This window comes from Bacillus rossius, chromosome 3, assembly GCF_032445375.1.
Source record: "Bacillus rossius redtenbacheri isolate Brsri chromosome 3, Brsri_v3, whole genome shotgun sequence".
NCBI classification, from domain to species: Eukaryota; Metazoa; Arthropoda; class Insecta; order Phasmatodea; family Bacillidae; genus Bacillus; species Bacillus rossius.
Window position 1 is genome coordinate 115,399,680 of NC_086332.1, and position 16,042 is coordinate 115,415,721.

General features: G+C 39.0%; 1 protein-coding gene across 4 annotated transcripts in view; it reads right to left on the reverse strand.

Annotated features, from left to right (window-relative positions):
- LOC134531178 (apoptosis-resistant E3 ubiquitin protein ligase 1) overlaps positions 1-16,042 on the reverse strand; it is a 404,465-nt gene that overhangs the window by 213,371 nt on the left and 175,052 nt on the right. For all 4 annotated transcript variants that reach the window (XM_063366812.1, XM_063366811.1, XM_063366814.1 and 1 more), the window contains exon 2: positions 13,634-13,790. In XM_063366812.1, the coding sequence (XP_063222882.1) occupies positions 13,634-13,790 (157 nt within the window). The remainder of the gene's footprint in view (positions 1-13,633; positions 13,791-16,042) is intronic.

Here is a 16,042-nt window from a genome sequence, read left to right on the forward strand (position 1 = left end):
ATAATACTAGAGTCAAAAAAACATTAAAAATAGAAGGACCATCAACGAAAAGGCAGCACATTTGGAAGCACCGACAACGAAAAGGCAGCACCGACAACGAAAAGGCAGCACATTTGGAAGCACCGACAAAGAAAAGGCAGCACCGCCAACGAAAAGGCAGCACATTTTGGAAGCACCAACAACGAAAAGGCAGCACCGTCATCGTAAAGGCACGGACCGCAAGACCGGGTCATGTCAATATCAGACATATAGACCATGAACTCAGTACACACAGGAAAAAGGAATGTACACGCAGGAAAACGGAACGTACACGCTGGAAAACGGAATTTACACTCAGGAAAACGGAATGTACACGCAGGAAAACGGAATATACACACAGGAAAATGGAATTTACACGCAGGAAAACGAAACGTACACGCAGGAAAAACGGAACGTACGCGCAGGAAAACGGAAGGTACACGCAGTAAAACGGAACGTACACGCAGGAAAAACGGAACGTACAAGCAGGAAAAAAGGAACGTACACGCAGGAAAACGGAAGGTACACGCAGGAAAACGGAACGTACACGCAGGAAAACGGATCGTACACCCAGGAAAACGGAATGTTCACGCAGGAAAACGGAATGTACGCGCAGGAAAACGGAAGGTACACGCAGTAAAACGGAACGTACACGCAGGAAAAACGGAACGTACACGCAGGAAAAACGGAACGTACACGCAGGAAAAACGGAACGTACACGCAGGTAAACGGAAGGTACACGCAGGAAAACGGAAGGTACACGCAGGAAAACGGAATGTACACGCAGGAAAACGGAATGTACACGCAGGAAAACGGAATTTACACGCAGGAAAACGGAACGTACACGCAGGAAAACGGAATTTACACGCAGGAAAACGGAACGTACACGCAGGAAAAACGGAACGTACACGCAGGAAAAACGCAACGTACACGCAGGAAAAACGGAACGTACACGCAGGAAAACGGAAGGTACACGCAGGAAAACGGAACATACACGCAGGAAAACGGAACGTACACGCAGGAAAACGGAACATACACGCAGGAAAACGGAACGTACACGCAGGAAAACGGAATGTACACGCAGGAAAACGGAATTTACACGCAGGAAAACGGAACGTACACGCAGGAAAAATGGAACGTACACGCAGGAAAAACGGAACGTACACGCAGGAAAAACGGAACATACACGCAGGAAAACGGAAGGTACACGCAGGAAAACGGAACGTACACGCAGGAAAACGGAAGGTACACGCAGGAAAACGGAACGTACACGCAGGAAAACGGAACGTACACGCAGGAAAACGGATCGTACACGCAGGAAAACAGAACGTAGACGCAGGAAAACGGAATTTACACACAGGAAACGGAACGTACACGCAGGAAACGGAATGATCACAGGCTCCAAAATTCATTGGCTCCAATATTCATTGACTCCAATATTCATTGGCTCCAATATTCATTTACTCCAATATACATTGACTCCAATATTCATTGGCTTCAATATTCATTGGCTCCATCAGTCATTGTCACCAACAGTCTTTTGGTTCCAAAAGTCTTTTGGCTCTAAATATATTTGGCTAGAATTCTTCGAGTCTAAGAGACTATGAGGCCACATGGCTACGATTCTAAAATGTTCTAGATATTTACGAGTTATACACGGCTTGCGAGGCTAGAGCTACGAAGCTTCTAGTTCACAAGTTTACGTGACTGCGAGGATACAGAACTACTAGTCTACATGAGTACTTGACTACGAAGCTACTCGTCTACAAGGCTCCAATTGCAGCATCTGTCTTCGTCAGAATTTTCTCTCTTGCTCCAACTGCACCACCACCATTATGTTATAAGATTACATGGATACTTGCCTACGTAGCTTCAAGTCTACGAGGCTCCATTACATCATGTCTACGCGACTACGAGCCATGAGGTTACGAGACTACGTGACTACGAATCTTCAAGTTGACGAGACTGCGAGGCTACAGATCTACGAAGCCTCTAGAAAACGAGTTTACGTGTCTGCATGGATACAGGAATACAAGTCTGCATGATTTCTTGACTACGAAGCTACTCGTCTACAAGGCTACAATTACTACATTTGTCTTCGACGGAATTTTCTCTTTTACTACATCTGCTCCATCACCATTATGTTATAAGATTACAAGGCTACTTGCTTACGTAGCTTCAAGTCTACAAGGCTCCAATGCATCATGACTACGAGACTACGTGCCATGAGGTTACGAGACTATGCGATTGCAAGTCTTCAAGGTTACGTGATCCCGAGGCTATAGGACTACCAAGCTTCCAGAACGTATGGTTACGCTACTGCATGACTAATTGGCGGCGCGGCTACGAAACTTCATGTCTCTAACTGACTACAATAGCACTATTCAGTGGTGAGAGTTAATTTATCTCATGCAAAGGTACTTGCTGCAAGTAGTTCCGCTTTTCAACATCAGATGACGTCACGTGTTGCTTGCAGGTAAATAATATTTATTTCTTATATGCGGGATGCTCACTATCGATCGCATAAGAAGAATGGCATCGATAGTCTTCAAGGAGAAGGAAGTTCGTCCTTCCTGCTAGTGCTTCTCAGATTTCTCACGGTCCGCCATCTTGGATTGCGACGTCACGGCTGTCATCTTGGATGGGTGTGACTTTGACCTTTGACCGAAACCGCAGGAATGATCGCAAGCACACGGATTAACCATCATAATATTGGCAAGAATAATCAGGAGCACACAGAAAAAAACCACACACGTTTTCTTTGATATCATAAAATTACAGAAAAAAATATTTAAAAATAAAAATAAATTAATAAAAAATTTAAAATAAAAACAAAAAATACATAAAATTCTGGCTTGGACTAGAACTCTATCTTTGCTCAACAATGATAAGTTGGAACCAAAAGACTGTTGGTGACAATGACTGATGGAGCCAATGAATATTGAAGCCAATGAATATTCGAGTCAATGTATATTGGAGTAACTGAATATTGGAGCCAATGAATATTGGAGTCAATGAATATTGGAGCCAATGAATTTTGGAGACTGTAATCATTCCGTTTCCTGCGTGTACGTTCCGTTTCCTGTGTGTACGTTCCGTTTTCCTGCGTGTACGTTCCGTTTTCCTGCATGTACGTTCCGTTTTCCTGCGTGTACGTTCCGTTTTCCTGCGTGTACGTTCCGTTTTCCTGCGTGTACCTTCCGTTTTCCTGCGTGTACGTTCCGTTTTTCCTGCGTTTACGTTCGTTTTTCCTGCGTGTACGTTCCGTTTTTCCTGCGTATACGTTTCGTTTTACTGCGTGTACCTTCCGTTTTCCTGCGCGTACATTCCGTTTTCCTGCGTGAACAATCCGTTTTCCTGGGTGTACGATCCGTTTTCCTGTGTGTACGTTCCGTTTTCCTGCGTGTACCTTCCGTTTTCCTGCGTGTACGTTCCGTTTTTCCTGCGTGTACGTTCCGTTTTTCCTGCGTGTACGTTCCGTTTTTCCTGCGTGTACGTTCCGTTTTACTGTGTGTACCTTCCGTTTTCCTGCGCGTACATTCCGTTTTTCCTGCGTGTACGTTCCGTTTTCCTGCGTGTAAATTCCGTTTTCCTGTGTGTATATTCCGTTTTCCTGCGTGTACATTCCGTTTTCCTGAGTGTAAATTCCGTTTTCCAGCGTGTACGTGCCGTTTTCCTGCGTGTACATTCCTTTTTCCTGTGTGTACTGAGTTCATGGTCTATATGTCTGATATTGACATGATCCGGTCTTGCGGTCCGTGCCTTTACGATGACGGTGCTGCCTTTTCGTTGTTGGTGCTTCCAAAATGTGCTGCCTTTTCGTTGGCGGTGCTGCCTTTTCTTTGTCGGTGCTTCCAAATGTGCTGCCTTTTCGTTGTCGGTGCTGCCTTTTCGTTGTCGGTGCTTCCAAATGTGCTGCCTTTTCGTTGATGGTCCTTCTATTTTTAATGTTGTTTTGACTCTAGTATTATTGTAAATGATTCTTGATTTGACTAGCGTATTATTCCATCCGGTGCATGTATATAAGCGAGTCCTAGACAGCAGGTCGCTCAGTTTGTTACTGTCAACGACGGTGTAAGGATCATCTAGATTATTTCATTTGGTACATAAGTCACGTAATTACCTGTTCTTGAGAACTCGATGGCATCTTTACCGACTTTAACGCCGAACTCGATGGACGTTGTATCATCGTCTACGGGAACCTTGACGTCAGCGACGACCATGGTGGAGCAGATCTCGTTGGCAACGACGACGACGTCAACATTGGAGGAGATTTCAACAGATGTGATACCACCAGCAGAAGATAGCTTAATGACTACTGAGCTGGATGTGCAGGAAACCACGACGATCGACGATACGACCTCGATGGAGACTTCAATGGATGCTGATATGACAACTAGCGAACATCGGTGCTGTTACTGCGACAAGATTTTCTCAAACAACAGCAATGCTCGGCGACACGAGAGGAGCGAATGTGTCAAGAACCTATATCGTAAAATGTCTGTTTGTGAGAAATGTCATAAGCAGTTAGCCAGAAAAGATAATATGAAAACGCACATGAAGGCATGCAAAGGTCCTGCTGGTCGGCAGAAAGTAAAGGTATCGTCGCAACAACGATGCATCGATGTGCATAAGAGAATGCCTGGAAATGGTACTACTGTTGCAACGCCTGTATCTGGATCGGGTCTGAAAGGATCGTCTTCATCACCACGGTATCCTTGCAGCTACTGTGATACGTCGTTCGCATTTTCCCATGATGCACGAAGACATGAGCGGAGCAAATGCACGAAGAATCCTTCTCGCATGAAGTTTCGATGTGATGAGTGCCTTAAATGGTTTACTCGAATTGACAGTTTGCGACATCATGCGAAAAAATGTAAAGGTGGAGTCTGTGCTCCTACTGCTGAACTACCTGCCGACATTTCGACTCCTCGCTTTAGATTGGAGACACGAAAGCGTATAACCAAAAAAAACAGATGTCCAGCAACCGATTGTTATGACGTCTGAACATGGAACTAAACCTAAGACTGTGTTCGGAGCATTACAAGTGAACGATAATGTCTTCTACTTGGCGCAGTCTGCATTTCGTGGAACGTTGAAAGACTACTATTATCTAAATACGTTCGGTGAGTCGAAGGACATTTGTAATTTTCTTGACGATATCAGACAGAAGATAATCAATCGCTTACTGATGATGTAGCAACAAACGGACCTTTGAAATATAACTTGTGGTTGGACTGTATATATGGAAAGCCATATCCGTTCGATGACAAAGTGAAGAAGTGTGCATTCAAGACATCGGCTGCAGTAATTTACAGTTCTAACGATGTGAAGCAAACTGTTAAATACGGTATCCAGAAACTCTGTCCAGAAGAGGTGGACTATGTCTGTAAAGGTTCTGGCTGGACTCTGTCTAGTATAAACCGATTGGAGCTAAGAATTAGTCATTTCACACCGCTGCGGAACTAAATGATTATAAGATTGCTGGCTTTCGTAAGTGATCCTGTAGTAGAATATATATTATGTAATAAATATTATGTTTGTGAAAGAACTTGTGTTGTTTTTGTTTTTTTCTCGAACCTGTCACTATTATGTTAAATTGTTATTTTTTTTTCATTGTTCAGAATCGTACCAAGGACCTAAGTCGATCTAATTAATCAGTACATTGATTGGAAATTTATTTAATGATTTCTGAACTTTTTCCCGAATCTCTAGCATTACAATTACGAATTTCCAATATGGTGGTGTTGATGGCTTATAGGATGATGATGACAGTAGAGGTTTTAATGTCTCTTTAAGAATGTTGAACATGGAATAATGAAATTATTATTTTTTTACATCAAATTAAACATTATTGCATCGATCGGGTATCGAACCAAGGACTGAAACTGATCGAATCAATCTGTAAATTAATGAGTGATTTATTTAATGAATTTTGGAATTTTTCCCAAATTTCTAGCTAAATAATTACACGATTCCAAGATGGCGGCCAAATGACAAGATGGCGGGTGACACAGCAATAATAAATGATTACTGCACTCTAGCAGATAAGAATTAAACTAACATGGCGTCAGCGCACTCTCGCCGACGATAACAAGATGATGATGGCTACCAGCAGACGAAGACAAGATGGCGGACATGACATCATACTAGTTGACCTTGTTATTGGTGGTGGTAGGTTAGTCTGTAGGTGACTTCCGTGGTGGAAGGATCGGTCGCCATTTTTATTTTTTTCGCCCTCACCGGGTTCGAACCGAGGACTTCCGAGCTCCGTGTCGTTAACGTATGTTTTTAAAATATTTTTTATTAAAATTTTATTAATTGAATTTTTTTATAAATTTTAAAAAAAATTCTATTTCATTAAAATTGGATAGTAAATTTAAAGATGGCGGGCGTAACGGAAACTGCAGCGGTGACGTCATAATCCTATAAATGGCTTAACGTTGGCTTGAGTTAAGGATGCTTAAGCCAGTTTTAGGAATTTTCAGCCGCTGGGATTTTTAAGGAATAAAACGGGAAATTTTCCCTCGAAACGGGAATTTTTCCCTCGAAAACAGGAAATTTTTTTCTTAAAACGGGAAATTTTGAGCCATTTTGAGTCATTTTTGAGGAATTTTGAGGAATTTTTGCCGCCGTGACGTCACAAATCCAATATGGCGGACCGACAATCTCAATCCACAGCCTGAAGCCTGTCCCCGGAGCCCCTATTATATACTACTTAGTTATCCAAAATTAGCCCTTAATGCTTTTACTTGACTTTTATGTTTATGCCCGGCTACGGCGGGCAACAATATCGAATCGGATATCCACTTGAAACATCAACGTTTACTTATTTCTTTTTAAATTGCACTTCTGTCATAAAAAACAGAACTTATGATAAAGAAATCTTGGAGAATCCTTCAACTTAAACAAAAAAATTCCACCAAAAAACCGCTTAACCAAAACTTCTGGCACGTCAGACTTTTCCTATAAGTACTTTTAAAATTACTGTTGATATTTTGTATCACAAACATAACCTCTTACATGTAGTTACTTCTCATAGCATCAGTTAGTATTGAAGATACGTACAACCAAAAAGTGAACGATGGTCACATCATTTCCAACATTGTATTTAAATAGGATTGTAAATGTGTATATTATTGGAATGTTTGGATATAATACTTCTGTAAAAAAATTGTGTAACAGTTATTTTTACTGATGTGTTCAATAACATTTACATAATAACTTTTGTACCAACACCGTTTACTTTTTTTATTCTTCTTCAAAATGTCATTTATCCCAAATTATTAAAAAAAAATGGAATGCCACACAAATTGATTTGGTGCACACTGCGGGATTCCCCACGTGTCTACTAGTATTATTTATATGACTGATGAGTAGAGACTAGGTGATAATTATTAATGATTAGTATGACTATTTATTCTAATAAATTGTAATCCTGTTTTATTTTTAGAAGATTTTATTGACTAAAAACATAATATGTAATTATAAAAACTAAACATACGAATTTTTTTAGACTTTAATTAATATTATATATAACATTTTATTTTATGTTCATTAAATGTTAATTTTTACTTAAGTGGTTTTTTTTATTGATACTTAAATCTCGCCAAAAATGAACTCAGTAGTATATATGGGCCGGTCCGGGGACAGGCGCCAAGAGCTGGTGCCTAGTGCCGACAGCCAAATTGGATTTGTGACTCACGGCGGTCATCTTGGATGACCTTGACCATTCACCTTGACCTTTGACCTTCGACCTTCAAAGTTTGCTAAAAATTGGTCAAAATTTGCCAACATTTACCCAAAATTCATTAAAATTTCCTGATTTTCGGGGAAAAGAAACCGCCAAAAATTCTAAAAAAAAAAATCGTCAATTCGAAAATAAGGATTTCGAAAAACCTCAAAAGTCATTTTTCCTTAGAAAGAACACTTAGGTATGTATTCCATATATAGACTTAAGCATCCATGTCTACAGCCTCCGATAAGACTCTGACATCATGGATTATGACGTCACCGTTGCTATTTCCGTTACGGCCTCCATCATGAAAATCTATATTTATCAACTGATTTTAATAAAAAAAATTCTAAAATTTATAAAAAAGTTCAATTAAAATATTTTAAAAACATATACTTACGTCATGGAGATAAGAGTCCCCGGTTCAAACCCAGCAAGGGCAAAAAAAAAAAATGACGTCAGGTCCTTCCTCCACGGAAACAACCAGCAGACTGACCTCCCACCACATATGCCAAGGTATATTTCTAGTCAACTAGTATGACGTCACGTCCGTCACCTTGAAAATAATTAAATATCCGATTTAAATAAAAAAAATTAAAATTTATTAAAAATTTATGAATTAAAATTTAATAAAATATTATTTATAAATCACCGTTGCACTTATTGTTAGTCGCCATCTTGGAATATATAAATGTTACATGTTTCGATACGCCCACCATCTTGGTTGAGTATGTTGTCATCGTTACACTTTTCGTTATGCCCACCATATTAGATTATATAAATGTTGCATGTTTCGTTATGGCCGCCATCTTGAAAATCCGTAATTTTAATGCTAGAAATTCCGAAAAAATTCCAAAAAATATTTTTAAAATGGCCTACTTCAAAAGTTTAACTAGCCTACTGAAACGATTTCGGTCCTCGGTTCGTTTCTCTAAGACAGTAAACCAGTAATTTATTAATATATTTAAAACATTCACTTTAAAAAGTTATATAAATGTCTGACTTCACCCGACATTTTGAATTATGTCACCACTGTATCAATTGTCATTACGGCCGCCATCTTGAAAATCGTGATTTATTATCCGATTTTAATGAAAAAAGTTCAAAATTCATCAAAAAACAACTTATTAAAATACTGATGGATTATATCGATTCCTGTAATTGGTTCGAAACCGGTAAGAACAAAAAATAAAAAACGACTGATGCTTCCTCTACCGAAGCCACCTGCAGACTGACCTCCCACCACCAATATCAAGGTATATATCGTCAGCTGGTATGAAGTCATGTCCGCCATCTTGTCTCCGTCCACTGGAGGCCACCATCTTCTTTTCACCTGCTAGAGTGCGCTGATGCCATGTTAGTGTATTTTTTTTGTTCACCCTACCTTTTACCTAGACTGTTGGCATTGAACTTTACCTTAACCTTGAACTTCACCTTGAACTTTGACCTTAAACCTTGACCTTGACTTTGAAATTTTATTTTGACCTTGACGACCATCTTAGATCCGTAATTTTGTGTTCAATACTCGCTACCAGGAACGATAGTTAACATTTATCACCTGCTAGAGTACATTGCCACCATCTTGTTTTCATCTGCTGGAGGACTCCATCTTGTGTATGTATGTACTTGTCTGATAGAGTGCATTACCATCATATTTGTTTAAGTTTTACCCGCTAGAGTGCAGTGATCATTTATTATTACTGTGACACCCGCCATCTTTTCATTTGGGCACCATCTTGGAATTGTGTAATTATTTAGCTAGAAATTAGGGAAAAATTACAAAATTCACCAAAAAATTTACAATCAATTTACAAATTAATTCGATCAGTTCCTGTCCTTGGTTCGATCCCTGGGCGATGCAAATAATTTTAGATTTATGTAAAAAATATAAATTTCTATAAATAAAATGGTAAGACATAAAAGAGGTTTAAATCCTGTACTACCAGCCTCCAGTGAACCGATATGAGCGCCATCTTGAATATTTGTATTTATTCACCTAGAAATTCGTGAAAAATTACAATATCCACCAAAAAATCTTCCATTAATTTACATATTGAATCGATGGATTCCTGTCCTCGGTTTGATTCCTGACCAGTGTCAAGTGTAACTAAAATTAAATAAATTTTATAGTCAGTTTTCCATTACCTCTCGCGGGGTTTATTAATCATTCACTCTACGAAATACAACTCAAGACAATATACCTTTCCGACGAATTAAATACGTTGCCGATAAGCCTAACATGAAAGTCTAGTTATTCGATACTTAGAGAAACCTCTAAAACGTTCATGTACAAAGCCATACATACATATAAACCAAGCGTCTTCGGACCACGAGACCGGGTCGTGAACAATGTCAGACATATAGACCAGTCTTTTCCGAACTTCATGACCTTCTTCGAAGTCAGCTAATTATATTCAATTTAACCAAGGTAACATGTTTTACGCTTACAAGAAGACCAAGAATCCCTGAAAAATTGTTTTATCAAGACAAAGAGGTTTTGGATTAGTAAACATTCAGATATACTACTGATTTGAATACGTGCCTTTAACGAAATGTCACACATTCAACAAAAGAACACACTGAACATACAGTATAAACAGTACACACAGGAAATGGTATGAACATACAACACACAAGACACACAAGACACACAGTAAACGGATTAAACACAGTACACACAGTAAACACAGGAAACGGAATGAACACACAATACACACAGACAACGGAATCAACACACAGTACACACAAGAAACGAAACGAACACATTACACACAGGAAACGGAACGAACACACAGTACAGCGTGTGCCAGCTTGTGAACTTCTCATTTCTTGAGCAAAGATAGAGTTCTATTACAAGCCTGGATTTATGTGTAATTTTTTATCAATTTTTTTATTTATTATTAGAATGTTTTTATTATTTTTAAATTTTTTCTGTGATTTTTCTGATATCAAAGAAAATGTTTGACGGTTTACTCCGTGTGCTCCCGATTATTCTTGCCAATGAATAGTAATATGTCTGACATTGTTCATGACCCGGTCTCGTAGTCCGAAGACGCTTGGTTTATATGTATGGCTTTGTACATGAACAGTTTAGAGGTTTTTCTAAGTATCGAATAACTAGACTTTGATGTTAAGCTTATCGGCAATGTATTTAATTCTTCGGAAAGGTATATTGTCTTGAGTTGTTTTTCGTAGTGTGAATGATTAATAAACCCTGCGAAAGTTAATGGAAAACAGACTATAAAATTTATTTAATTTTTAGTTACACTTGACACTGGTCAGGAATCAAACCGAGGACAGGAATCCATCGATTCAATATGTAAATTAATGGAAGATTTTTTGGTGGATATTGTAATTTTTCACGAATTTCTAGGTGAATAAATACAAATATTCAAGATGGCGCTCATATCGGTTCACTGGAGGCTGGTAGTACAGGATTTAAACCTCTTTTATGTCTTACCATTTTATTTATAGAAATTTATATTTTTACATAAATCCAAAATTATTTGCATCGCCCAGGGATCGAACCAAGGACAGGAACTGATCAAACTAATTTGTAAATTGATTGTAAATTTTTTTGGTGAATTTTGTAATTTCCCCGAATTTCTAGCTAAATAATTACACAATTCCAAGATGGTGCCCAAATGAAAAGATGGCGGGTGTCACAGTAATAATAAATTATCACTGCACTCTAGCGGGTAAAACTTAAACAAATATGATGGTAATGCACTTTATCAGACAAGTACATACATACACATGATGGAGTCCTCCAGCAGATGAAAACAAGATGGTGGCAATATCCTCTAGCAGGTGATATATGTTAACTATCGTTCCTGGTAGCAAGTATTGAACACAAAATGATGGATCTAAGATGGTGGTCAAGGTCAAGGTAAAATTTCAAAGTGCACGTCAAAGTTAAAGATCAAGGTTTAAGGTAAAAGTTCAAGGTCAAGGTAAAGTTCAATGCCAACAGTCTAGGTAAAGGTAGGGTGAACAAAAAAAAACACTAAAATGGCATCAGCGCACTCTAGCAGGTGAAAAGAAGATGGTGGCCTCCAGTGTACGAAGATAAGATGGCGGACATGACGTCATACCAGCAGACGATATATACCTTGCTATTGGTGGTGGGAGGTCAGTCTGCAGGTTGCTTTCGTGGAGGAAGCATCAGTCGTTTTTTATTTTTTGTTCTTACCGGTTTCGAACCAAGAACGGGAATCGATATAATCAATCAGTATTTTAATAAGTTTTTTTTGATGAATTTTCAACTTTTTTCTTTAAAATCGGATAACAAATCAAGATTTTCAAGATGGCGGCCGTAACGACAATTGATACAGTGGTGACATAATTCTAAATGTGGGTGTGATGTCAGACATTTATATAACTTTTTAAAGAGAATTTTTTAAATATATTAATCAATTACTGTTTTACTCTCTTAGGGAAGGGAACCGAGGACCGAAATCGTTTAAGTAGTTAAACTTTTGAAGTAGACAATTTTAAAAATATTTTTTTGGAATTTTTTCGGAATTTCTAGCATTAAAATTACGGATTTTCACGATGGCGGCCGTAACGAAACATGCAATATTTATAAAATCCAATCCAATATGGTGGGCATAACGAAAAGTGTAACGATGACAACATACTCAACCAAGATGGTGGGCGTATTGTAACATGTAACATTTATATCATCCAAGATGGCTACCATAAAAATATGTGCAACTGTGGTTTTTAAATAATATTTTATTAAATTTTAATTAATAATTTTTTAATAAATTTAATTTTTTTTATTTTAATCAGATAGTATTTAATTATTTTCAAGGTGGCGGACGTGACGTCATACTAGTTGACAAGAAATATACCTTGGCATAAGTGGTGGGAGGTCAGTCTGCTGGTGGTTTCAGTGGAGAAAGGACCTGACATTTTTTTTGCTGTCGCTGGGTTGAACCGAGGACTCTTATCTCCATGTCGTAAGTATATGTTTTTAAAATATTTTATTAAAATTTTATTAATTGAATATTTTTATAAATTTTAAATTTTTTTCATTAAAATCGGATAATAAATATAGATTTTCAAGATGGAGGCCATAACGGAAATAGCAACGGTAACATCATAATCCAAGATGGCGGTCGTAACGGATATTGCAAAGGTGACGTCATAATCCATGATGTCAGAGGCTTATCGGAGGCTGTAGACATAGATGCTTTAGCCTATATATGGAATACATACATGTTCTTTCTAAGGCAAAATAACTTTTGAGGTTTTTCGAAATCCTTATTTTCGAAATGTCGAATTTTTTGAGGATTTTTGGCGGGATTGTTTTCCGAAAAACAGGAAATTTTGGTGAATTTTGGATAAATTTTGACCAATTTGGCAAATTTTGAAGGTCAAATGTCAAGGTCTAGGTCATCCAAGATGGCCGCCGTGAGTCACAAATCCAAGATGGCAGTCGGCACCAGGCACCAGCACCTGGCGCCTGTCCTTGGACCGGCCAATACATACTACTGAACTCGATTCTAATTTTATTCTTAAAAGTCTTGGAAGAGCCGGGTACGTCCCGGGACTTTGATCGTGGGTTGTCTCGTGTCCCAGGACTTCGAGACTGTCGAGATTTCCCAAACACTAGTCGTGTATCATACCTCTGATAGTGGTGCTGCAGGTTTTGCTGACCGAAGAACTAGTGGGGGATGTATAACAATGGATATGGTCAAGGCAGAGTACAGGCTGGGGATGTGAGGGATCATGGTTCTCAGTCGTGTATCATACTTTGGTGCTGCAGGTTTTGCTGACCGAATAACTGGTGGGGGATGTATAACAATGGATATGGTCAAGGCAGAGAACGGACTGGGGATGTGAGGGATCATGGTTCTCAGTCGTGTATCATACCTCTGGTAGTGGTGCTGCAGGTGGTGCTGACCGAGCCACTGCCGGAGGATGAGTCGCTGCTGCAGCAGCTGCGCCGCGCGCTGCAAGCGCTCCTCGTCGTGCGCCGGCAGCTCGGGCAGCTCGTCCAGCTGCGCGCAGCTCACCAGGTTCGATATGCCTGCAACATCCACCGTGTCCATACAGCTACACTTCTACATTGTATATATATTTCACTGTTATAATTAAACAGACGTCATCGACTTAGAAGTTCATGGTTTGATACTAAAGGAAACATAACATCTACATAATCCAAATGATTTAAGAAAACCTTCAATACTTACTGCCCTCAGTCTACAACCATTTAAATACTATTGGAGACAGCCAGTGTACACAAAATACCATATTTATGAGAACAGTATATACTGGCCATACAGAAAGAAGGATAAAATAACATGTTAAAGATTATAAAGATAAGCACCACAGAAAAGCAATATCAAACTATTCTTACGCCACTAAGCATGGTGTAGAGTTAGATAAACTCACATGCATAGCTCACATTAGTAACTACACGAAATAGAAAATCAGAGAGGACAGATGAATAATGAAATGCCTCTTTGTTAAATTTGCTTGGCTTGGAGCAGCTATCTACTGCCCAGAGGTTTGGCGGGGTTGCCTGTGCATTGGCCTGGTTCATGGGTCTGCATGCCCACGTTGGCGGCAGAGTGGTGTACACAGACTCTTGTCAGTGTCTGGGCTTTCCACCGAGTGTTGCCTCGAATTAACACCCATGGCAGCGCCGGGTCTATGGTAGGAAACCACGAGCTCATGGGCGATGGGAGTAAAGGATGGGTTCGGCAGCACAGAGGAGTTGCGACGAGAAGAGAGTTCAAGAGTGAGTGACAGCCTCGAGATAGCCAGTACCTGTAGGTTTTTTCACCCTTTATGGGACTGTTGTTCCCATGAGGAGTTTTCTGATAGGTTTGTAGTTAAGTATCATTCTATTTATAAACAATATACAGTAGGGTAAAGGAACTTGTAAGCCTTAATCGTTTAAGGTATGATGAATAAATGCTAAGAAAACAGTATTTTTAGAATTTCTTTCTCAGAAGTTACGCATTGTTAGAAATAATTTATTTTAAATCCCCAAAAATATGGCACTGTAAATTAAAAAATCGATATAAGTGGTGTTTTTGACCACAAGATAATTTTGCAACTAATATTCCTAGCATTAGTCCATGGCCTATGCCTCCCTAACTTTCCAGCATGTGTCGTTACTAATCACATAGTCAATTAGATGAAAAGCGTCCATAAAGTAAATAAAAAATATGGACGTGAAAACTTACATGGATACAAAGGGTTGAAATAGTTTCGAAAAGCACATAATTAATCACATTTGTGTGACTCCCCGCGGATTGATTAGCCACTTGCCTACCACTTCGTTAGTTTTACCGACATTGATTACATTTGTTTCGCACTTTTTTCTAAAATAATGTACACTTTTTTAACGAACAGATAAGCCATGCGCGCTAAATGAGGGATTTCTGCCAATCGTGTATCAAGGCCCGACAAAGCCAACAGCATATGGCAACTTGAATCGGGCACTGTGCCTCTCTCGCATAATAGGGGGTTGTTCTGTGTTTACTCCTCCCTCAACACTAGCCTTCAGCGTCTGCGTGATCGTCGGCGCATTTAGGGGCGGTACAAGAGATGTACCACCTGCCCCTTCTTCCCAAAGCAAAACTGTACATTCATGTTAATTTTCACACCAAATCGACACACGTAAAAAATTGATTTTTTTTTTTTTTTTTTTTTTTTTTTTTAAGAGTTTTGATTTCGGAGTTTATGACTAGAAGATGAATGTTGGGCTGACGCCATTCTTGAAGCAATTGACGCAATAATTATAGCAATCAGGAAGTTGTATTAAAAAAATTGACCGACATAAATCATTGCTGGTATTCACTTATGCCATAAAGAAACCTGTGCTGGCATCGTTGTATTATCCAGAATATATGTTTAGTTGCATCGTTAAGATCGCCTATGCGTCGCTGTGTTGTCTAAGGTTCCTGTTAAAACCATCTCTTCGTTGTCGTCAGCCCACTGTACTCATCTGTCCATGATATTTTTTTTCTGCCTAATCCCTTCCGCGGAATTCTTTCTGCTGTCTATTAGTTCAATATTTAACATCGGCTGATGTTAGCTTATTATTCTATGTGTTTTTGTAAACATCTTTAATCTATTCTTGTGTTTCTCTATGACATAAAGCGAAAGAAAACCATCAGTGGCGTATGCCCATAAAATTGTTTTACATGCATAGAATTTGTCATTACAGAAAACCCAGGTCTCAACGAACTGAAAGGACAAGTAATAGCGTCAGCCTGACATTCATCTACCTACGAGTCACAAGCATAAACTGTATTAGTGGCGGACACA